At 45.9% G+C, this 24,688-nt stretch overlaps 1 protein-coding gene across 2 annotated transcripts; it reads left to right on the top strand.

Moving 5' to 3' along the window:
- The first annotated feature begins 1,304 nt into the window (after nucleotides 1–1,304).
- Nucleotides 1,305–24,688, top strand: LOC142310818 (glutathione S-transferase omega-1-like). Of its 2 annotated transcripts, none has more exons than XM_075348538.1 (6): nucleotides 1,305–1,444; nucleotides 19,102–19,210; nucleotides 19,672–19,894; nucleotides 20,024–20,125; nucleotides 23,356–23,462; nucleotides 24,432–24,688. In XM_075348538.1, exons 1-6 carry the CDS (start codon nucleotides 1,435–1,437, stop codon nucleotides 24,586–24,588), a joined length of 708 nt encoding a protein of 235 aa, XP_075204653.1. In that variant the 5' UTR covers nucleotides 1,305–1,434; the 3' UTR covers nucleotides 24,589–24,688. The 2 variants fall into 2 exon arrangements, with proteins under 2 accessions (XP_075204653.1, XP_075204652.1); XM_075348537.1 differs by lacking the exon at nucleotides 1,305–1,444 and adding an exon at nucleotides 16,445–16,506.

The following is a 24,688-nucleotide window of genomic DNA, read 5'->3' on the forward strand; positions in this document are numbered from 1 at the left end:
GAAGTGTACATGCACTATCTAAAAAAAGGACACATCTGCATGTTTTTCTCTCTATCTGACATGAAACTGACTAAACCGTTCCCATTTTAGGTCAGTTAGGAACCAAATTTTTTTTATATTTGCCATATGCCAGAATAATGAGAAAATGTTTTTAAGGCATTTTTATTACTTTTTGCAAAGTCAAAAGTTTACATACACTACAAGGTGCTTTACACGCTGCGACATCGCTAGCGATGTCGAGCGCGATAGCACCCGCCCCCGTCGCTTGTGTGACATTTGGTGCTCGCTGCCGTAGCGAACATTATCGCTACGGCAGCGTCACACGAACATACCTTGTCAGCGACGTCGCTGTGACCGCCGAACAATCCCTCCCTCAAGGGGGAGGTACGTTCGGCGTCATAGCGATGTCACTAAGCGGCCGGCCAATAGAAGCGGAGGGGCGGAGATGAGCGGGACATAACATCCCGCCCACCTCCTTCCTTCCGCATTGCCGGTGGATGCAGGTAAGAAGATGTTTGTCGTTCCTGTGGTGTCACACACATTGATGTGTGATGCCGCAGGAACGACGAACAACATCGTACCTATGGCAGCAGCGATATTAAGGAAAGGAGCGACGTGTCAACGATCACCATTTTTGAACGATTTTGCGCTCGTTGATCTTCGCTCCTTGGTGTCACACGCTGCGATGTCGCTACCAGCGCCAGATGTGCGTCACTAACGATGTGCGTCACTAACGATGTGACCCCGACGATATATCGGTAGCGATATCGCAGCGTGTAAAGCACCCTTAAGAGTACTTTGCCTTTAAATAATATGGGACAGCCCATATGATGATGGCATGTCTTTGGAAGCTTCTGATAGGTTTATTGGCAACATATGAGTTAATTAGAGACACACCTGTGGATGTATTTTAATGCACACATGAAACACACTGCTTCTTTGTGTAGTATCATGGGAAAGTCAAAAGAAATCAGCCAAGATCTTGGGAAAGGAATTGTGGTCTTACACAAGTCTGGTTCATCCTTGGGTGTAATTTCCAGATACCTAAAAGTGCCTCATTCATCTATACAAACAATTATACACAAGAGGGTGGAGCGATGTAGCTATGCTGAACAGATGCATGTGAGAGGGGCTCCCACTATCCTGCAACATATTTCGGCCTTTGCATCTTATTGCCTGCTCTCTCTCACCTGCATGCTGGTTCCCAGGTAGGGGACACTGTCAAGACATCGGAGCTGTGCCCCAGCTCCTGGCACCGGGTAGTGCGCCATCTGAGGGCTGTGTGTAAGTACAGGTGGCCATCTTCCTGGATTGCAGCCCTAAAACTGCGTGGCGTGTAGCGCCGCAAAGTCCCAGCATCCGACAGCCAGTTCACCCGTGGCAGAGCTGGTGGAGGCAGCATCGCAGGCCTGTGGGGACGAACGGAGGGAGGACATGGAGAGTGGTGAGCGCTACTGATAGGATTATCGTCAGCCGCACCGCTAGCAGTCAACGGACGGCACATCAGGGAGCTGGCGGCAGTGAGAGAGCCATTAACCCTTGAGAGCCTGAAGGGACTGTGGTGTGCTCCCTGAAAAATTGGGCCCTGCAGGTATCTCTCCGGCACTGGAACCACATAGCATAGACATTTGTTGAGTTCCCTGTGCCAGACAGGCTTTCAGCACCCCTGCACATTATCTTTGGGCGCTGTGCTGATCTGGGACCTCTCCTTTGCTGCAGATTATTATTATTATTATTTATTATTATAGCGCCATCAATTCCATGGCGCTTTACATGTGAAAGGGGTATACATAATAGGGACAAGTACAATATTCATAAACAATACAAGACACAGACAGGTACAGGAGGATAGAGGTCCCTGCCCGCGAAGGCTCACAGTCTACAAGGGATAGATTATATATAGAATATATATATACTTATGTGCAATTGCCTCCTGTCTGCCTGAGCTGGGTAGGAAAGCAGGGGTGCTCACATCACTGGACGCACACTAAAGAGGCACAGATCCAAGGGTGCTGAGGTACAGCAGAGGTGTACTCTGTAGATATCCAACCAGCCATTATGAGACCCCCTAAGCAATCTGGAGCTATTGATAAACTTAAGAAGTTTGCCAGTGGTGGTCAAACAGATACCCTAAGGCTAAGAGGAATGCCTCCTTCAAAGCCCAAACACCGGCAGGAGGATGGTGATCAAGATGAATTAACCCTGAGAGAAGTGTATGAGCAGCTCATGCAGGCAATATCTACATGTAAAAGCTCCCTCACGGGCAAGATTGAGGAGGTATACTCAGAAGTCGGTCTTCTACGTCAAGATATGCAGACTCTGAGGGCCCACACAACAAAGGTTGAGACAAGAGTGTCTGAATTGGAGGATAAAGTAACACCGCTGATAAAGCTGAACAAGGCAGCCGGTTCTATGAATTCAAGGCGCCAAAAGGCAGATAACCTGGAGAATCACATGTGTCGAAACAACATAAGAATTATAGGTCTACTAGAACATTCCGAGGGTCAGCACCCTGAACAGTTCCTAGAGGACTGGCTTAAGTCTACCCTCGGGGATGAATTTTCTCCGATCTCGGCGGTTGAAAGGGCGCATAGAGTCCTGACCAGACCTTCTCAACCAGGCGCACCACTACGACCTTTCTTGGCACGACTACTCAATTGTAAAGACAGAGATGCAACTCTCCGTCTGGCCCAGCAGAAAGGCCCTCTTAAGTATAACAATGCAATTCTCTCAATCTTCCCGGACTTCTCTGTGGATCTCCAGAAACAGAGGGCTCACTTCATGGAAGTAAACAAGAAATTCAGGGAGCGAAACATTGTATACTCTATGCTGTATCCGGCTCGACTCCGAATAGTCTATGAAGGATCATCCTTGTTTTTTGCTACACCTGCGAAGGTAGAGGACTGGCTCCAACTTCATCCAGAACCTAGGGTGAAAAGGCATTGAGACTGTGTCTTTGTTAGACTGCTTCTTCTATGCCCCTATATGGTTTTCCCGTGAATTGCCCGTGACGCACAAACGACGGGGGCGGGTGCGATCGCTCATGCGATCGCATGAAATATCGTCCCGTGTGACGCCGGCATTAGGTTGGACGGTGGTGGACAATGTTCAACTTCTGCCTTGACTGATTTGCAGCAGTGTGCTGAGGGAGATGGGTAGATTACGTCATCCCAATACCCGGGAATATACCTTTCATTCCTCTACAAGACGCACGCTGTCACATTTAGATTACATCTTTGGATCAAGTAACATGGCGACTTGGGTAGACGGTGTGGTGCATGGGGTAAGGGGTATATCAGACCACTGTCCGGTGATCCTCACTTTTAAATTTGACCGGAACGTTAATAAACCCCTTTGGTGGTTAAACCCTTTTTGGCTCAAACTAATTGACTAAAGTGACAGGACCCTATCCCAATTGGTGGACTTCTTAGCAATTCACCCCAAACCCCAGAATAATAACTTGGTGTGGGACACTCTCAAAGCCTACCTCCGGGAGTGCCTAACGTCAACCATAACACATTTTAAACGGCTGACTAAGGTGGAGGATGATATAAAAGAAAGAAGACTCAGAGGCGAGATATATATCTAGTCCAACTGAGAGGAACAGGGCGGCCTGGTTACATTCATATAGGTCGTATGTGCAGCACTGTGAAACTAAATCCAAACGTAATCTTTTCTTTTACCCGACAGTCATATTTCAAGCTTGGGAACCAGTCCAGTAAATTACTTGCATACATGGTTAGACAACATAATACCTCAAAAACAATACTGGGTATATGGGAGGTGGACGGTTCAGTGGTCACATCCCCTGAGGATATCTCAAAAGTGCTTTTATACGTTTTATAAAACTCTGAACAGCTCTAGAAGTGTCCATGGGGTCCAAGATTGTTTGTTATATCTGTCAGATTTGGCGTTCACAACTTTGAACCAATCACAGCGAAAGTTAATGAAGGCAGACATTACAATAGAGGAAGTAACAACAGCCATCTCAGATATGGCTGGGGGGAAGTCTCCTGGCCCAGATGGCTTCCCTATATAATTCTATGGCAAATATTGTGACGCCTTGGCCCCGGTCCTTTTAGATGTTTTTTCGCATTTTTCAATTGGTGATTCTCTACCTGCCTCTCTGTTCGAAGCGCATATAGTTGTGCTGAGGAAAGAGTGGAAAGATCCACTAGATTGCGGCTCATACGGCCCTATATCACTGGTTAATGTAGATTATAACATTTTTACCAAGATACTGGCATCTAGGCTTTATTCAGATATATTCGATATAGTGCACCAAGATCAAACCGGATTTATGCCTGGGAAAACACCTCTAAAAATATTAGATAGGTCCAGTCCATAGTGCAATACAGTATGTTGATCTGGGAAAACGAGTGGGCCTTGGCCTTGCTGGACACGGCCAAAGCATTTGACTCGGTGGAGTGGCAATTTTTGTCTGCCTGCCTTCAGGGATTCACTTTTGGTCCTAAGCAGGGCCGGCTCCAGGTTTTTGTGGGCCCCGGGCGGAAGAGTCCCAGTGGGCCCCATCCACACACAGACACCGATACGAACATATACATATTTAAAGACAAACTCACAAAAATACATATAAACAGACAAATATATACAGTCATATACACTTACAGACACACACACACACACACACACACACACAAGTCTGCTGCATACAGACAGACACACACAACTCTGCTACATACAAACACATACAGCTCTGCTACATACAGACAAACACACACACAAACTCTGCTACATACAGACAAACACATACAAGTCTGCTACATACAGACAAACACATACAAGTCTGCTACATACAGACAAACACATACAAGTCTGCTACATACAGACAAACACATACAACTCTGCTACATACAGACAAACACATACAAGTCTGCTACATACAGACAAACACATACAACTCTGCTACATACAGACAAACACATACAACTCTGCTACATACAGACAAACACATACAACTCTGCTACATACAGACAAACACATACAACTCTGCTACATACAGACAAACACATACAACTCTGCTACATACAGACAAACACATACAACTCTGCTACATACAGACAAACACATACAACTCTGCTACATACAAACACATACAACTCTGCTACATTCAGACAAATGCACACAACTCTGCTACATTCAGACAAACACAACTCTGCTACATACAGACAAACACATACAACTCTGCTACATAGAAACACATACAACTCTGCTACATACAGACAAACACATACAACTCTGCTACATAGAAACACATACAACTCTGCTACATACAGACAAACACACACAACTCTGCTACATACAGACAAACACATACAACTCTGCTACATACAAACACATACAACTCTGCTACATACAGACAAACACATACAACTCTGCTACATACAAACACATACAACTCTGCTACATACAGACAAACACATACAACTCTGCTACATACAAACACATACAACTCTGCTACATACAGACAAACACATACAACTCTGCTACATACAAACACATACAACTCTGCTACATACAGACAAACACATACAACTCTGCTACATACAGACAAACACACACAACTCTGCTACATACAGACAAACACATACAACTCTGCTACATACAGACAAACACATACAACTCTGCTACATACAGACAAACACATACAACTCTGCTACATACAGACAAACACATACAACTCTGCTACATACAGACAAACACATACAACTCTGCTACATACAGACAAACACACACAACTCTGCTACATACAGACAAACACATACAACTCTGCTACATACAGACAAACACATACAACTCTGCTACATACAGACAAACACATACAACTCTGCTACATACAGACAAACACATACAAGTCTGCTACATACAGACAAACACATACAACTCTGCTACATACAGACAAACACATACAACTCTGCTACATACAGACAAACACATACAACTCTGCTACATACAGACAAACACACACAACTCTGCTACATACAGACAAACACATACAACTCTGCTACATACAGACAAACACATACAACTCTGCTACATACAGACAAACACATACAACTCTGCTACATACAGACAAACACATACAACTCTGCTACATACAGACAAACACACACAACTCTGCTACATACAGACAAACACATACAACTCTGCTACATACAGACAAACACATACAACTCTGCTACATACAGACAAACACATACAACTCTGCTACATACAGACAAACACATACAACTCTGCTACATACAGACAAACACATACAACTCTGCTACATACAGACAAACACACACAACTCTGCTACATACAGACAAACACACACAACTCTGCTACATACAGACAAACACATACAACTCTGCTACATACAGACAAACACATACAACTCTGCTACATACAGACAAACACATACAACTCTGCTACATACAGACAAACACATACAACTCTGCTACATACAGACAAACACATACAACTCTGCTACATACAAACAAACACATACAACTCTGCTACATACAAACACATACAACTCTGCTACATACAGACAAACACATACAACTCTGCTACATTCAGACAAACACATACAACTCTGCTACATTCAGACAAATGCACACAACTCTGCTGCTCTGTGGGGCCCACACCCGCGGCTTGGCGGGGACAGCACCAGCGGCACTGGCAGCACCCGCGGCTCGGCGGGGCCAGCACCAGCGGCTCGGCGGGGCCCACACCCGCGGAATCGGCGGGTGGGGGCATTGGCAGGGGCCAGGGCATACATCCAGGGGGTAGAAGCAGCTCACCGGGGCCTATAATGGGGAGGCGGGGAGGGCACTTACCCGATTAGGTCACGGTGGAGAGGGGGCCCACACAGCGCCGGACAGAAGCTCGCCTCCTTCATCTGTGGGACTGAGAAGGCGGTAGCTCCGCCCACAGATGAAATTCAAACGAGGATGTCTGCGCGCCTTAAAGTGACGGCGCCGCAGATTGCTGCCGAGGACTGCGGTCCCCGGAACTCGGCCGGGGACCGCAGAACTGTAAAGGCGAGTGGGCCCCGGCCAAGGGACAGGAGAACTGACGAGGCCGAGTGGGCCCCCCCGGCTCTCCAGGGCCCCGGCATTTGCCCGGGTTTGCCGGGTGCTGACGCCGGCCCTGGTCCTAAGTTTAGTAATTGGATCCACATGTTGTATAGATCCTCAATGGCCAGGATAATAGTCAATAATGTTTTGTCTGCACCCTTCTTATTGGGACGGGGCACGTGACAGGGGTGCCCATTGTCCCCGTCCCTGTTGGCACTTGTCATCAAAGCTCTGGCAATTAGAATCCGTTCCCATCCATCTATCATTGGAATTACTGTAGCTGATCGTACAGCTAAAATAGGATTATATGCGGACGATATGGTTGTCTTTATGGACAGGGTGTGGGAATCCCTCCCGGTAGTCATAGACACTATAGATACATTTGGAGAGTTTTCTGGGCTGCACATTAATTGTGACAAATTGGCTTTAATGCTGTTAACGCATGGGTCCGGGATCTTGTTGGAGGGTATGTCTCCTTTGCCGGTTGTAACTAGTTTTAAGTACCTGGGCATACACATACAGAAAGACCACACACTAGACCTTCATGTGAGTATATTACCGCTTTTGGAACATGTTAAACTTAAATTTAACTTGTGGAATAAACTACCTCTCTCGGTGGTCTGCAGGATAAACCTAATTAAAATGATACTGCTTCCAAAGCTCAGTCACACTTTACAACATAGCGCGGTGCCGAGATCCTTCTTCTCATCGCTGAATTCACTCACTTCCTCCTTTTTTATGGGGGAAATCTAGACCCAAGCTTCGGCTATCCATCTTACAGAGATCTAAAAAATTAGTGGGGATGGCTTTGCCGGAGTTCTTTTTGTACTATCTGGCAGGGCAGCTTAGGGCACTGGATGCAAAATTGTCAACTGCCAAACTCTGAAAATCATCTGGCACATGCAGTCGGGGCCAATTGTTTGCTGGGCTTCCTGGAGTTGGACAGACAGAGGGTACCAAAACTGTTGCCTATTCTCAGGTTGGCACGATCAGTGTGGGGGCAGGCCAAGAGGGTGATGCGTTTCGAGGGGACGGTGGCGGAACTCTCATTGTGGGGAGACTATTAGTTCCCTACTCTGATGGATCATCCCTCAGCGCAATTTTGGGTCACTCACAATGTCCTTGTGCTGGGAGATTTTTTTACCGTGGGAACCAGCACTTTTAAATCCTTTGAGCAAATTCAAACTGAATATGGCATCCAAGATCCCAGTTCTTTAGATGCCTTCAGGCTTGCACAGTGATTCAGTTTCATATGTAGAAAATTGGAGAGAGGGGACCGATATCATCACTCCCTATGATAGGCATCCTGAAATCACAGGGATCCTGGGGTCTGATAGCGGCTATATATACTTACCTGTTATCAGTGGGGGTAGAGTCAGCTTCCTTACCAGCCCAGGACATATGGAAACTTCTAATTCCCTCTCTACAGGGAGAGGAGTGGGAGTGTGACGCCCTGGCAAAACCAGGTAGTCACAGATAGGCCCCTGCATAACACCTTACCTCACTAGGAAACACACAGCCAACCATTAAACCCTAGTCACCCCCCTTAGGGAAAGATAGACACACCAGTGGGCATGACCAGGCGGTTGGTACACGCCCACCCAGGGGTCCAGACAGCCGGGGGCGGGAAAGTAAAGCAGATCAGTCTTGGAGTTCAAGGACAGAGGAGTGTGGAATGGAGGTCAGGCCTGTATATCAGGCCTGAAGTTGACTGACAGGTACCAGGGTAGGAGCCCTGGTGCCTTGGCTAGGAGGCAGACGGTGGTCTCAATCAGCAGGAGACAGGAAGACGGCTCGGTGGAACCGAGGTGGACCGAGCCAGGGTTGTAGCCCGCCGGTACCGACACAGGGAACCGACCCAGAAACCGTAGCACAAAGGGGGGTACTCGGACCCTGAAGCCAGGAGCCAGAAACAAGTGGAACTGGTTAATTAACTGATTGAGGCCAGGACTAGAGGCCCTGTGTGACGACATGGACTCTCTTGGGTTAAAGTTTCTTAACATTCAGCCAGACAGGATGATAGATTGTTTATAGACGAGGGATAAGTCCCTCATTGTTTTTACAAGACTCTTGTGGACTCATGTAATTGTGTTGGCCACATAAGCCAGACGTATTGTTTCTCTAGACTTTTCCAGTAATCATTGTATTGTAGTTGTGTATTGCTAATGTGATTACCTTAGTAGCCATTGTCTAGTTGGTGACTCCCAGACTACATGTATACCCTCAGTCTTTCTGTAGACATCATTTGGATGAACATTGTCCATGCAGCATGAGATTCATCCAATGGGAGAGGCGATCTTGTCCAACCAATCGATGAGGACGCAGTGTATCCAAGTGGAAGGCTGTGGCTATAAAAGGGATTTCTTTAAGCCACCAGGTTGTTAATGGATGCTGAGGGATCCAGTCTAAGCTCTCAGGAGCTGACTAGAGGATCAGGATATCTTATGGCTTCAATCTAGGGATTCCAGTTCCGGTTGGAGACCATATCCACAGCCTAGGGATTTCGACTCCGGCTGCCAGGATTGTATCATCATACCAGGACTACCTAAGGAGGACACTCCGGTTGGGACAGTTCAGTCACCTGTTACAGACTTTGCAGACCTCAGCCAGCTTCCTAAATCTGGCATTATTCCTTTCTCAGTGGGTGCCCGCCAAAAGTGGGGTGCTGCTGGATTGGAGTAAATAGCCCTGGAACCTCTGAGGCATGGACATTCTAAATCCCTGGTGAGCCAGCGGAAAGGTGAGACTCTGTTGCCTGTTACATTTGTGTGTTTATGTGTTATGTGCCGTTAATTGTTTGGGGATCCAATAAAGTCTAATTATTGTGGTTCCCTCACCCTGTGTTGTCTGAGTAGTGTTGCGCCCACGGTTAAGGAAGCCGGCGTTCAGTTGAGCCACGCTGTCTTTCTAAAGGCGGCGGGTTTTAGTGGACGAGAGCACCCACTGAGCCCCGTGTTTCCACACCCTGTCCCACCCAAAGTCCCTCATAGAAGACAACAGCCCACTGATTAGGGATAAGAAGTCACCGCCAGGGCCCATAGATCCCACGGGCCAGCGTCTGTGGGTACGGCTCCTTAGGCCACATCCAGCCGGGAGCGAACAACTACGTTTCAAACTGGGAAGTCTTTTCTACTTTAACAGTGCAGGAAAAGGATAGAGACCACCAGCCGGGTGGGGGATCCCAAACGCAACCGGCCACGGCACCGGCCACCACCACCTTGGTTTACCAGAGACTTGTGTATTTACTGAAAGTGAGTACACCAACAACCCCTGCAGTCGTCATTCCCCCTGCACCAGAGCCATCGGGTCCTGGGGCCACCATCCCTGCCCGCGGAGAGGTTAACATCTTGCTGCACAACATCTCCCCTGGGTGCCCCGTAACAGCAACGGTGGTGTCCCACCTCACCACACACCGTGGGTGGCGTCACGAGCCTATTACGTACATCTACATCCCCCATTTTATTCGGCGTGTCCGCGAAACCCCTGGGTCCGGAGACCCTCGAGCCACCACCCCTGAAGGTCCGGATCCGAGCAGCGGCGGCTGCTGGCACGGGGGCGGCACAGGAGGAAGTACTGAAATCTCCAACTACAGTGTCCCCATCTGCCAACAATAGGTTGATTCAATGCTACATTATCCATCAGGCATACCTCGTCTGTTCAATATGGGCCGCTCTCGTATGTCGGTATACCCACGATGTCACGTATTAGGGTCAAATTTAACACACATGATATGGAACTACGCAGCAGTCATATCATCTTTCTGGCAGGGGGTGACTTTACTGTTATCGTCTGTTTTGTTGATTCCTGTTTTGTGCGACTCCCTGTTGTGACTGTTTGGAGTAATGGAGGAGGAATCATGGGATCACTACATCAAACTATTTCTTAGGGAAACCTTATTTATAGCTAGGAAATTGATAGCCCTAAGATGGATGAGCGGTTTGGATCCAACTGTATGGTCCTGGGTTAAATTAGTTAATGCAATCATACCTTATGAACAAGCAGTGTATCATAAGTTCATAACAGATCATAACAGGGGGTGCCCGGAAAACTTCAATAAAATCTGGGGTTCATGGAACTCCTCTCCCAGTATACTCAGAAAAGCCTAAAGGAAGTCACAATGGTACTGGTGGTTCCCTTTGGATGTTAGGGTATGGAATGCTGTCCAGCGGTATACTGAAATATTGCAATGCAATGTAGCTGTTGTCTTTATTATTTATTTTGGTTTTATGGTATGATCATACTGATTGATGGAGTTGCATGTATGCTCAACATAAAACCAGGTTGCATATAAATGACAAAAGGTGTATAGATAACAATATTATAATAATAGATTCACTGCACTCAATATGTAAATTTGCAAGAAGGTGAAAAATCATTTATTTTAAACAGGTGATCAAGCAACATCCAACGACGTTTCGACCCACCAGGGTCTTAGTCAAGTTGCTGTATAATAGGTGACTGAAGGGTGAGGGCACAAGATTCTAATAGCAACAGCGCTGCTGCGCTTGCATAACAAACATATATATCCCCAAGGCACCTTTTCCATATACTTCTATGCTTCAGTGCACATCATCCCTCACCCTTCAGTCACCTATTATACAGCAACTTGACTAAGACCCTGGTGGGTCGAAACGTCGTTGGATGTTGCTTGATCACCTGTTTAAAATAAATGATTTTTCACCTTCTTGCTATATCCATTGTTATATCATCATATAACATTCCATTGTTATATCATCATAGATAACAATATTCACTATTATGTTTATGTTTGTACATATCATTGTTCATGTACCGGGGTAATGTAACATTGAAAATGTCAGTTGTACTGTGTTTGATATGATGATGTTGTTAATAAAACAAAGTTAAAAAAAACAATTATACGCAAGTACAAACACAATGGGACTATCCAGCCATCATACCACTCAGGAAGGAGACGGGTTCTGTGTATCAGAGATGAATGTGCTTTGGTCAGACATGTGCATATCAACCCAAGAACAAAAGCAAAAGACCTTGTGAAGATGCCGGCGGAAGCTGGTAAAATTGTGTCACCACAGTAAAATGAGTACTGTATCAACATGGGCTGAAAGGCCTTTAAGCCAGGAACAAGCCATTACTACACAAAAAAATATTAAAAGGCCAGATTAATGTTTGCAAATGCACACAGGAACAAAGACCTTAATTTCTGGAGACATGTCCTGTGGTCTGACGAAACTAAAATGGAACTGTTTGGCCATTATGACCATCCTTACGTTTGGGGCAAAAAGGGAGAAGCTTTGAAGCCTAAGAACACCCTCCCAACTGTGAAACACGGGGGTGGCAGCATCATGTTGTGGGGTTATTTTGCTGCAGGAGGGACTAGTGCCTCACAAAATAGATGGCATCATGAGGAAAGAAGATTATGTGGCAAAACTGAAGCAATATCTCAAGACATCAACCAGGAACTTAAAGCTTGGGCAGAAATAAGTCTTCCAAATGGACAATGACCCGAAACTACTGCCAAACTGGTTACAAAGTGGCTTAAGCATAACAAAGTCAATGTTTTGGAGTGGCCATCACAAAGCCCTGATCTCAATCCTATTGAAATTTATGGGCAAAGCTGTAAAGGCCCCAGTGGGACCCATCCACACATAGACATGCACAGATACTTACACATACAGGCATACGTACACATATATATTCAAAGAGAAATTCACAAAAAAACATATAAATAGACATAAATCTAGACACAGTCATATACACTGACATACATAGATACACATCATACATGCACACACAAACACATTATTTTTATATTTTTATATATTTATATATATTTCTAATATTGGGAAGCCGGCAACAGCCTCATTCAGCTCCCCGCTTGTCTCCATCCAGCTCCTCCTAGATTGGTGGCAGTCACTAACAGACATGGCCGCACATAGAGCACACTATCACTACTGTATATACATCACAAGAGAGGCTGGGGACATACACATTACTAGGGGGCATACATATTACCGAGGAAAGGGTTATACAGCAATGGGGGGGCATACAGTTCTAGTGGGGGGCAGTGGCTCTGAGGTGGGGGGATAAACAGCTCTGAGGTGTAGGGGGTGACATGCAGCTCTGGGGCTATACAGCTCTAGGGTGAGGGGGACATACAGCTCTTGGGGATATACAGCACTGGGGTGGGGGGACATACAGTTCTGGGTGGTACACAGTACTGGGGCCGGGGGACATAAAGCTCTGGGGGTATAGTAGTATGCAGACACCATATTCCTCCATATAGTGCTATGAAGCCTCCATAGTCATCCATATAGTATTATGTAGCCCCCATGTAGCATTATGCAGCCCCCATATTGCACTATGCAGCCCCCATATGGTACTATGCAGCCCCCATATGGCACTATGCAACCCCCAGATAACATAAAGCAAACCCCATATAGCACAATGCAGACCCATATCCATATATCATTAGGCACCCTCATGTAGTATATAGCCTGCATATAGCACAGTGCAGACCCAGATAGCATTAGGCACCCTCATGTAGTATGCAGCCCGCATATAGCACAGTGCAGACCCAGATAGCATTAGGCACCCTCATGTAGTATACAGCCCCTATATAGCACAATGCATACCCAGATAGCATTAGGCACCCTCATGTAGTATACAACCCCTATATAGCACAGTGCAGAGTCAGATAGCATTAGGCACCTTCATGTAGTATACAGCCTCTATATAGCACAGTGCAGAGTCAGATAGCATTAGGCACCTTCATGTAGTATACAGCCTCTATATAGCACAGTGCAGAGCCAGATAGGATTAGGCACCTTCATGTAGTATACAGTCCGTATATAGCACAGTTCAGACCCAGATAGCACTAGGCACCTTCATGTAGTATACAGCCCCTATACAGCACAGTGCAGAGCCAGATAGCATTAGGCACCTTCATGTAGTATACAGCCCGTATATAGCACAGTGCAGACCTAGATACCATTAGGTATCCTCATGTAGTATACAGCCCGTATATAGCACAGTGCAGACCCAGCACGTAACTGAAGCATGTTGTATCCAAAACGCTGCAAACACTGATCGTGGGCACGCACCCTAAGGGAATTAGTAAATACATCAAAAAGTGGTGGAAAAAGTTTTGAAGAATATGAAAACGCCCCCACCGCCACAAAAGTTCAAATCTCCTGCCTTTTGCAATATTAAAAATAAAATAATTAAAAAAAAAAACAAAACCCACATATTTGGTATCTGTGCATTCATAACATTTCGATCTATCAAAAGCTAAAATAAATTAATTTGATCGGTAGACGGTGTAACGAGAAAAAAAAAAAAACATTCCAGAATTAATTTTTTTGGGTTGTCGCAACAATACAATAAAATGCTATAAGAGGCGATTAAAATATCACATCTACCCAAAACTGGTATAATAAAAACGTTAGCTCAAGGCAAAAAAAATAAGAGAATCTTGAAAAATGAGAACACTGTGGGTAATGGAAATGGTTAAAAAAGCGAAATTTTTTTCTTACAAATTTCCGAATTTTTTTCATCACAAATAATAATAAAGAAGAAACTATACATGTTTGGTATCTGTGTGCTCAAGCTGACCTGGGGAATCATATTGGCCCGGTCAGTATTACCATATAGTGAACATGGTTAATAAAAAAAAATAAAAACTATAGTGGAATTGCACCTTTTTTTTGCAGTTTCAACACACATGGAATTTTTTTTCCCCGCTATCTAGCGCATCACACGGTGAAATGAATGATGTAATTCAAAAGCACAACTCGTCCTGGAAAAAAAAAAACACAAGCCGTCATACAGCTATGGGGATGGATAAAAGAAAAGTCATGTCTCTTGGAAGAAAGGGAGGAAAAAATAAGGCTACTTTCACACATCAGTTTTTTGCCATCAGGCACAATCCGGTGAAAAAACTAATGCGGATCCGTCGCATCAGTTTTTCCCATCTATTTCTTCCGTTTTTCGACGGATCCGTTGTGATACTGAGCATGCTCAGTTTAAAAAAACGCAATCCCTCGTTGGGTTCTGTCATATGACGGATGACGACGGATCTGGCAGCCATAGGCTTCCATTATACAACATGCTGGATGGCGCTGGATCCGGTGCAGTCCGTTTGTTTGCCGTTGCCAAAACGCTACATGCTGCGTCCTTTCTGGCAGCTGGCCAGACAAATTTCGCCGGATCTAGCGCACGTCGAATGAAACACAAGGCCATGCGGCACAATCCGGACCTAATACAAGTCTATGAGGGGAAAAAACGGATCTGGCGCCGGATCCATTTTATCCGCCATTCGCCGGGTTTTGCCTGATAGCAAAAAACTGATGTGTGAAAGAGACCTAAGGCTGGTTTCACACATCCTGTTTTTCGCCGGTTCTGGCGCACGCCTGTGCAGTGGCAGCGCGACCAGCGCCGGTCACATGCTGTCATGTGACCGGAGCATGTGACCTGGAAGTTGCAGCGCTGCCATTGTACTGTATACACTGTACTGGCGTGCGCCGGAACCGGCGAAAAGCCGGATGTGTGAAACTAGCCTAAGGCTAGTTTCACACTTGCGCTATTTTGACGCAAATGGAATCCGTCACTAATGTAGTACAGTTCATTTATTTACAGTGGAAGCGCACTACTATGGCGCGTGTGTGTCATGCAGTACCCACTTGTGTCCACATGATGTCGCGCTTCCACTGTAAATAAATGAACTGTACTACATTAGTGATGGATTCCGTTTGCGTCAAAATAGCGCAAGTGTGAAACTAGCCTTAGGCCCCACTCACATTTGCGCTATTTTGACGCAAACGGAATCCGTCAGTAATGTAGTACAGTTCATTTATTTACAGTGGAAGCGCGACACCATGTGGACACAAGCGGGTACTGCATGACACACACACGCGCCATAGTAACGCGCTTCCACTGTAAATAAATGAACTGTACTACATTACTGACGGATTCCGTTTGCGTCAAAATAGCGCAAGTGTGAAACTAGCCTTAGGCTGGTTTCACACATCCGGCTTTTTGCCGTTTTGCCGGATGCGGCGCTCTCCCGTACAGTTAATACAGTACAATGACAGCGCAACAAGCGCCGGTCACATGCTGTCATGTGACCGGCGCATGTGACCCGGAAGTTACAGCGCTGTCATTGTACTGTATTAACTGTACGGGAGAGCGCCGCATCCGGCAAAACGGCAAAAAGCCGGATGTGTGAAACCGGCCTTAACAGCAAGGTGTTGAAGGGGTTGAACTTTTTCCCTACAGCTGCAGCCCAAAGAGTTGTATGTAATTGGGTGAACTGCAGCTGCCACTTAATAGCTAGAATCAATCAGTAACGCTTCAAAAAGTCACAGGCCTAATCCTCATTACACAGGGCTCTCCAGTGACAGATCATCTGCAGCCATGGCCGGATCACAGAGGAGTTTGGCCAAAGGTCAGTAAGGCACAATCTGAGGATAGATAGATAGATAGATAGATAGATTTAAACACACCTAATTGGCTACATGTGTAAAGGTAACCTGTCACCACATTTGGGGCCTATAAGCTGTGCACCACTGGGCTCTTATATACAGCATTCTAACATGCTGTATATAAGAGTCCAGGCCACTGTGTAGAATGTAAAAAGCACTTAAGGGTTGGTGTGGTGCAGATTGGTTGGATTGATGTGTCTGTTCTCCAGGTTCGGCGCCTCCTCTTGGCCATCTTTGTGCTCCTTTTTCTGAAGCCTGGGTGCATGACGTGTCCTACGTCATCCACACTCACCGGCATTGAGGTCCTGCTCATGCGCCCTTTGTTCTGCCCTGAGCAGTGCAGATCAAAGTATTGTAGTATACCTGCATGGGACCTCAATGCCATCTAATGTGCATGACCTAGGATGCGTCATGCATGCCGGCTTCAGAAGGAAACCAAAGATGTCTGAAAGAGGAGGTGCCGTACCCAGAGAACGGAGACACCCATCTGACTGGTCTGCAGTGCACCACCCAGTAGGTGAGTTAAAAACTGATTTTTACGTTCTACACAGTGGCCTGGGCTCTTGTATACAGGATGTTAGAATGCTGTATATAAGAGCCCACTGGTGGTGGTCGCAGCTTATAGGCCCCAAATCTGGTGACAGGTTCCCTTAAATTGATTTTCACAACTATTGAGTTACCTATACTAAATGGATAATCTTATGAAGCTGACAGTACCAGAATGTTGTATATAGCAGAGCTTGTGTTGTGCATTAGTTTGAAACTTTTTGATATGGTAATGCTATCTGGATTTGCATCTCTCTCAAGGTGTTTGAGAAGTTGTCTTTATGAGCTTTACATTGATGTATACCACCCCTTTAAGCAAATGGCTGTTATGCAGCTATGCGGATGTGCAGATGTTGTGATTGAGTCAGATGAGAGGGAGAGATATAAAAGATAGTGGGGTACAGTTAAGTTTCCCTCCCTCTTACCCCTGATTGTGGCGCAACCCCCCCCCCCCCCCCTCCTTTTTTGTTATGGTTTGGCCCATACTTGATTATGGGGTATGTTGGCACAGCTGGAGGGTTCTGTAGACCCTGAGAGGTGTGTGGTGTGTTTTTTCTTGGTGCGATTTTTAACTTTGGTAACGCTAAGTTCACATTTCCATTGTTTAGGATCAGTCACAATCTGCCGCTCTGATAAACTCAATCCGTTTGGTGGCTTTTCTGTTTCCCATAGACTTGTATGAGCGTCAGATTGTGACTGATGACCCTGCATTGCATCAGTCACTGACTGTCGGGCAGGAGGGATGCAGTATGCAATGTTTTTGTAGTGGCAAAAAAAATCCCACCCCGCAGGATTCTATTGGAATCTGTCAGGAGACATAATGTATCTCTATGGTGCAGGAATCCATGTTTTACTGAGCATGTCCAAAATCGTGTAAAATCAGTTCCTCTTTTCAGAGCGCTCAGCTGATCTCCGGGTGGCCGGCTTTTCAGAGCGCTCAGCTGATCTCCGGGTGGCCGGCTTTTCAGAGCGCTCAGCTGATCTCCGGGTGGCCGGCTTTTCAGAGCGCTCAGCTGATCGTTCTCTAGTTTCTATACTGAGAATTTCACCAAAGGAATGCGCTTCCTCCTGACAATCCCATTTCTTGTCACCTGCTGTACAACGCATCAGTCACAAGCAACGCAGGTGACTGCATAAAAAGTGAAATGTGAACAATGCCTTATATAAGCGGTAATGCAGAGTGTGGCTGCACGGTGTGTATAGCTTTCATTATTTTGCCTGATGCACTTATAAGGCTACTTTCACACGTGCGTTCAGCTCATTCCGTCACTGGAGAATAGCGCAGTCAGTTAACGCACTGCGCTAGTCTCCATAGACTTGTATGGATGACGCACTGTAACGCAAGTGTCAGCGTTGCATCCGCTGGACGACGCAGCGTCGTTATTTTGACGTTGCGCCGGACAGATGGAACGCTGCATGTAACGTTTTTTTGAACAGCGGAAACCTCTTATTTTTCACTGCGCATGCGTGTTTTTTTTTTTTTTTTTAAATCACAATTTTATTTCTCGGTGGCCGAACACTCAGCTGAGCGCTCGGCCGCCGGCATGTCAGGGCGCTCAGCTGAGCGTTCACAATAGTCGGCTGCCGGTACTGTAAAGAAGAAAAAATTAATAAATAAATAAAGCTTTCCGTTATTTTGTACGATCCGTAGCATTGCGTTGTGCCACTATATGCAACGCATCCGTTACACAACGCAATGCTACGGAAGCCGTCCAACGCAAGTGTGAAACTAGCCTAAGTGTGCACATTAAAGAGCTACTGGAGACTATGTGGAGCATGTGCCCAGATATTATAAAGTTATTTAATGTTGGAGTATTTTCAGAAATTTTTACAAAGCTGATGGCATTTTGGGTGGGGGGGGGGGTCGTGTGTCACTTGGAATATTTGGGTCTGAGCTTCAGTCAGTAGTTTAGCCCCTTCTCCACAGCTGGCCTCTATTTCATTTGCACAGTATGATCTGTACCTGATACCTTACTAATATCAATACACTTAATAAAAATCTACTTTTGCAGGCAGTGCTGCCCCAGGACCGGTACCAGAGGGAGTAATTCGACTTTACAGCATGAGATTCTGCCCTTTTGCCCAGAGAGCAAGGCTTGTCTTGGCCGCCAAAGGAATCGAGTAGGCACCAATTTTATACACTCTGTAGACTTGCCATTTTTCACATTTTTCACCACCTTGTTTTGTGTACTCTAGAGGGGGAAAAAAGATATGGATGGGGGGGGGGGGGGGTGGGTTATAACAATTTGTACTCATTTAGCAGAGGCTGAGCATGCTGCACTTCTTCTTCATTCAGGCCGAGAATAGAGCCCGGTTCTGGGTGTATGAATGCTCCGAGCTTCGGATCACCAGGGTCCCAGTCCTCTTTCAGCAAGTTATCCCTTAACTCTTAGGGCTACGTAAAACATATTTTTTTTCTTTTAGGATTTTTTTTTTTTTTTTTAAATGTATGTTTTATGATATTGGTAAATGGTGTCTATGGAGCATGCCGCTATAGTTTCTCAGCATACTGTTGTTGTTGTTTATAAAGTGACTGACACCGAAAACTCTTCAGCTGAACTTACCGGTGTTCTTCTATTCAGACATGAAATTATCAACATTAACCTAAAGAACAAGCCAGATTGGTTTTTTGAGAAAAGTCCTCTGGGATTGGTGCCAGTTATTGAAACGTCTGATGGTAAAATCGTCTACGAATCTCCAATAGTTTGTGATTACCTGGATGACGTATTTCCTGAGAATAAGCTGACCCCGGCCGATCCCTATGAAAAAGCCCAACAGAAGATGCTCCTGGAACAGTTCTCTGTGGTAAAAGAACTGTTTGTTTGGTTTGTTTTTTTTTCTCTCCTCTAACCCAGCCCAGTAAGGGTTTGTAAACTTCTGTGGTTAGGAAATGCCTAATAAGACAATGTGGTTTTGTGTGCTTGACTTCTTCAGGTTTCCAACGCTTTGTACAAGGTTATGTTTGCCAAAAAGGAAAAACAAGACGCAACTGAATTAAAGACAAAGTTTTTTGAAAAATATCAAAAACTTGAAGAGGTAGGAAATGTTTTATTTTTGGTGATGTTTAATCACACCAAGATAACAATATATGTAACTTGGGAGGTGAAGCCAAGGGAAAAAAATCTCAAGATTAGTCGCCAGAATTTTGCCACCAAATCCGAGAACAGCATAATCTAGACAGATGTGGAATTTAGCAATGTGTCACTGAGTTGCTTGCTGTAGGTTTGACTGTTTATCAGCAGGAGATTATCCATAGTAAACCTACTGTCATGTAAACTGCCATATACTTGCCCTTTGTGTAACCCTGCTCCCACCGCTGATTGTACACTGTCAATAGGCAAAGCTGCCAATTAGTGGTGAGTGGGGTTATTCAGCATTCCACATTTAAATATCTGATCTGCAGCAGATAAAGCAGATTTTTATCAAAACTACAGCATGTAGCCCAGAACATGTCAGTTTGCTGGGGGGGGGGGCTCTGCCACCACAGTATGCTGATCTCAGATGGAATATCGTACTGGTAGGTTCCTTTCATTGGGAACCCATAAAGCTACTCTGGCTGCTCTGTCCACAGGCTGCCTGATATTCCTCCCCATAGACAGCGAAAAAATGTTTGGCACTGCCTACACAACTGTGGATGGTGACTCAAAAACACAACACTTTCTTGGTTAAATTGGATAACTGTTGTGCTACAGGTAAAATCTATCAACCACTGAGGACTTCAGTTCTTTTAAACAATTTTTTTATAACCGTTGTGCAACACTTCTGGAAAATTTCTGGGCTGTTTTTGTGCCGCCCCTGCAGCGGATCTAACTACTCATATCCGGGGTGCTGATTACTCGTGGCTCGAGGGTCTCTGGACCCAGGGGTTTAGAGGCCACTCAAATGTGAAATGGGTTATTTACAGGGGATTTGATAGTTCATGACACCAACTGTGGTGTACGGTAATTGGGAGTACCGCTGCTGCCGTTGGGAGTACCTGGGGTGATGGAGTGTGGCAGCTAGGTGACATTGCCCTCCACGGGTAGGGGCAGGCCCCGGGACTCTTTTTGGAGATACTGGGATGTAGTGCAGGGGTCAGTTGGGTACTTATGAAGCAGATGCTGACAACAGGGTAAACAAAGTCTCTGAACGCCGTTGCCTCTCGAGGGGAGCTCGTCCGGGTCCCGTCCCCTGCAGTGCTGCCGGTGGTCCGTAACCTGCCTCCTGGCACTGAGTTTTAGATTGTCCGTTGTAGCTTGGAGTGAGCTATCCGGACCCCACTCCCCACTGTGGCTACGTGAGGAAGCCTGCTCTCAGGGCTCATGCTTGGGATTTCAATGGGCTAGTGCCCCCGCTCTCTGAGCTGGTGGGAACAGTCCATAAAGGCCCTGTCCTCCACATTTTAATTCCTGTTAAAAGCTCCTCTCCCCCCTAACCTAGGTTACGTGTACCCAGTCCTGCCTTCAGTCCAGGACCAGTGATAGGACCAGGCTGCTGACCATCCTCCGACGGGTTCCAATTCAATCCCCTGCGACCTCTAGGTCCAGATCACCATCTGCGACCTAGTTTACTTTTCCCCTGGTTGCTCCAACTCCCAGCTTCCTCAGAGCTCCTAACAGCTCGAGGGCTACCACTGAACTTGACACCTCTCACCTCCCTGTCTGACCCCTAGGTGGGCAGCCCTATTCCTACTTAAGCAACCCATGGGTGTGCCTGACAGGTGTGGTGAACAGTGTTTCTAGGATTTGTGAATGCTAATGGAGGCAGCACTGCAGGATAGAGACCCAGAACTATTGGGGGGGGGGGGGGTTGAATACTGCCCGGGGAGGGCAGTTTGTGCAGTACCCTGTGACTACCTGAATACTCCAGGGGTGTCACATTTTCAGGTAAGCAAAAGTTCAAGTGGCACTCTCCAGTCTAAACTAAAATTATTTATTTCTCAAACTTTAAAATCCATGCAGGAGAATGTGCAGGTTGAACGACAGCTGTTTTGCTACACAATGAGCTTCTACAAGGCCTCACCATTTCACATTTAGAGAGACCATAGATTGAAGTGGCTGAGCCATACTGGTCGGGCGAACTCTGGTTATGGTCCCTGGCAGGCTCTTCCAAGCACAGGTCTCAATCATATGTACCTGGAAAGAGACTAGTCCATGTACGTGTAGCACCCACGGGGCAAGGGGTTAACATGACTAGTTACCAGGCTGGTGATATCGGGGTTAGGAGGATGTCACGGGTAACCCTTTTGCCCAGTTTCATGATGCCACCTGCGGTACACAGCCAGGGAATAGCCGCTGCTGCTGTTCTCCTCCAGGGCTGATGGTCGTAGCAGCTAAGATGTTTCTGCTCCCCACAGGTGGAGCGGGCCTCTGAGGATGAGGGTTATAGTGATAGCTGGTGCCAAAGCATGGGGCGCCGGCAAGGTCAGGCAGACAGTCTCTGCGGGTTCAAGGTCTCTTTACTCTGTCCTGGTTTACCAAGGAGATGCTGGTCACTGCCATGATGGGCCCCAGTCGATCTTGTGCAATTTAAGGTCCCTGCCGGTGTTCCCACTGAGTCCTTTCTAGTCAGGATCCCTCCAATCCCAGTGTAGGTGGAATGGGCTGTGGGTGTTTCCTGCACTCTCCAGACCCTGGAATCCCGTGTAGCTGTAGAGCACCCTGGCTGAGCTGCGGGTCCTTAGGCACTCCCAGAAGTGAGGTAAAAAGTCTCGACCGAGGTCCCAAGTGTCTCGCCCCAAGCTGTGCCCAGGGTTGACTGGCCATGTGTAGAGGGGTCCACATCCCCCCCCCCCCCCCCTCTCCCCGGTGGTTGTCCTAGTGACCAGGAAAGTCCCATACCATGTGGGGGTGGGAAAGCACCTGTTTTGTGTGTGAATGTCAGACACTAGCAATAACATCTACATCTTAAGGGAGATGGAGTGTCCTGTGGTGACTGAAGCCTCAGGAGTGCCACATATGCGAGGGAGAGACCTGTCAATCATGAGCATGGAGGAGAAAGCAAGCTGGGAGCAGTGCTGGATTAGTCTGGTCCCAGATTACGGTCCTTACCCAGATCTTCAAAGTATATTTCTCAGATACCAGACCAGAGAAAATTATACCAGGCTGCAATTGTGCAGCCAAGCTGTGATTCATGCTGCCCAGTGGTTTTGTACAGGTTCCCATTAAGAGACCATTAAATGCCATGTTCACATAATCCAGATTAGATTGACATCCACAACAATTCTACATTTAAAAGTTGTGTAACGTGTCTGGGGTTTATTTTTTCCATCTGCTTTTTATTTTTAGGTCCTGGCCAAGAGGAACAGCCCTTACTTTGGTGGGGAATCTGTATCAATGATTGATTACATGATCTGGCCTTGGTTTGAACGCTTCATTATTTTTGATGTTCTGGAGTAAGTAAGACGCACTAACTGTCCAACAAATGTTTAAAATCTTGATTGGGCTTTATAGGTATCTCTAAACCTAATCAGGACAAAATAGATTGACACTTCAGACATCCATATTAGCTGCTACAACTAGGTATCGCAAAGAATAAAAAGGGAATAAATGGGGAACTCACCGCAAATATGTCCAGACTCCATAGGCATAACCACACACGCGCGCACACACGCTTAGCACAAGGAATGTGACACTTGTAGCCCATGTTCTGGATAAGTCTGTGTGGTGTCTCTTAAAGCACTGACTCCAGCAGCAGGCCACTCCCTGTGAATCTCCCGAAAATTTTTTTTTTAAATGGCCTTTCTTAATCCTTTTGAAGGCCCGTTATGGTTGCTTGTGCACTTTTTTTTTTTTTTCTACCACACTTTTTTTCCCTGCCCCCCCCCCCCCCCCTCAACTTTCCATTTTATGCTTGGATACAGCACCCTGAACAGCCAGCTTATTTAGCAATGACCTTTTGTGGATTACCCTCCTTGTGGAGTGTCAATGGCTGTCTTCTGGACATCTGTCAAGTCAGCAGTGTTCCCCCATGATTGTGTAGCCTACTGAACCAGACTAAGGGGCCATTTTAAATGCTTAAAAAGCCTCTGCATATGTTTTGTGGTAATTATTATAATTTTCTGGGTTTTCATTGGCTGTAAGCCATAATAATCAACATTAACACCTGAAATAGGTCACTCCGAGTAATGACTTTCCATTTTTAGTATTAAATTACAGAAGTTAACTTTTTGAGGATATTCTAATCTATTGAGGCACTTGTAAATCAGCAGTATCAGACCCCACTGACCTTGTACTGATGACAACATGTTTAGTCCACTCATAACAAGGAGTTATAGGTTTGGATATATAGGAATTAATACTGGACTATGGTGGTACAGGATCTACATTAGGAGTTTGGTCATAATACATTTTTCCTTTTCTAGGTTCTTGGAGAAGACCCCACTCATTAATGCCTGGTTTGAGCTGATGCTACAAGACCCAGCCGTGAAAGAGACCTTCACTGAACCAGACGTTCACGTCACCATTGTCAAACTCTATGGTCAGGACGTCTCTGATGCGTGCGATTATGGACTTGACTAAAGTCGCCAATAGCCATGCGAACTGAAGATCTAGTGACTTTTTAATGTTGTATGAAATTTTCTGAATTTCCTCCTGCCAAAATACTGTAAGCTGTGAATAA

This window comes from Anomaloglossus baeobatrachus, chromosome 5 (genome assembly GCF_048569485.1).
Source record: "Anomaloglossus baeobatrachus isolate aAnoBae1 chromosome 5, aAnoBae1.hap1, whole genome shotgun sequence".
Lineage (NCBI taxonomy): Eukaryota > Metazoa > Chordata > Amphibia > Anura > Aromobatidae > Anomaloglossus > Anomaloglossus baeobatrachus.

Bases quoted from the DNA above. Each gene is read 5' to 3' on its own strand.
- LOC142310818 (XM_075348537.1), top strand. From the start codon at position 16,476: ATGGCCGGATCACAGAGGAGTTTGGCCAAAG. The intron at 16,507-19,101 runs GTCAGTAAGGCA...CTACTTTTGCAG, and splicing joins ACAGAGGAGTTTGGCCAAAG to GCAGTGCTGCCCCAGGACCG. The intron at 19,895-20,023 runs GTAAAAGAACTG...TGACTTCTTCAG, and splicing joins TCCTGGAACAGTTCTCTGTG to GTTTCCAACGCTTTGTACAA.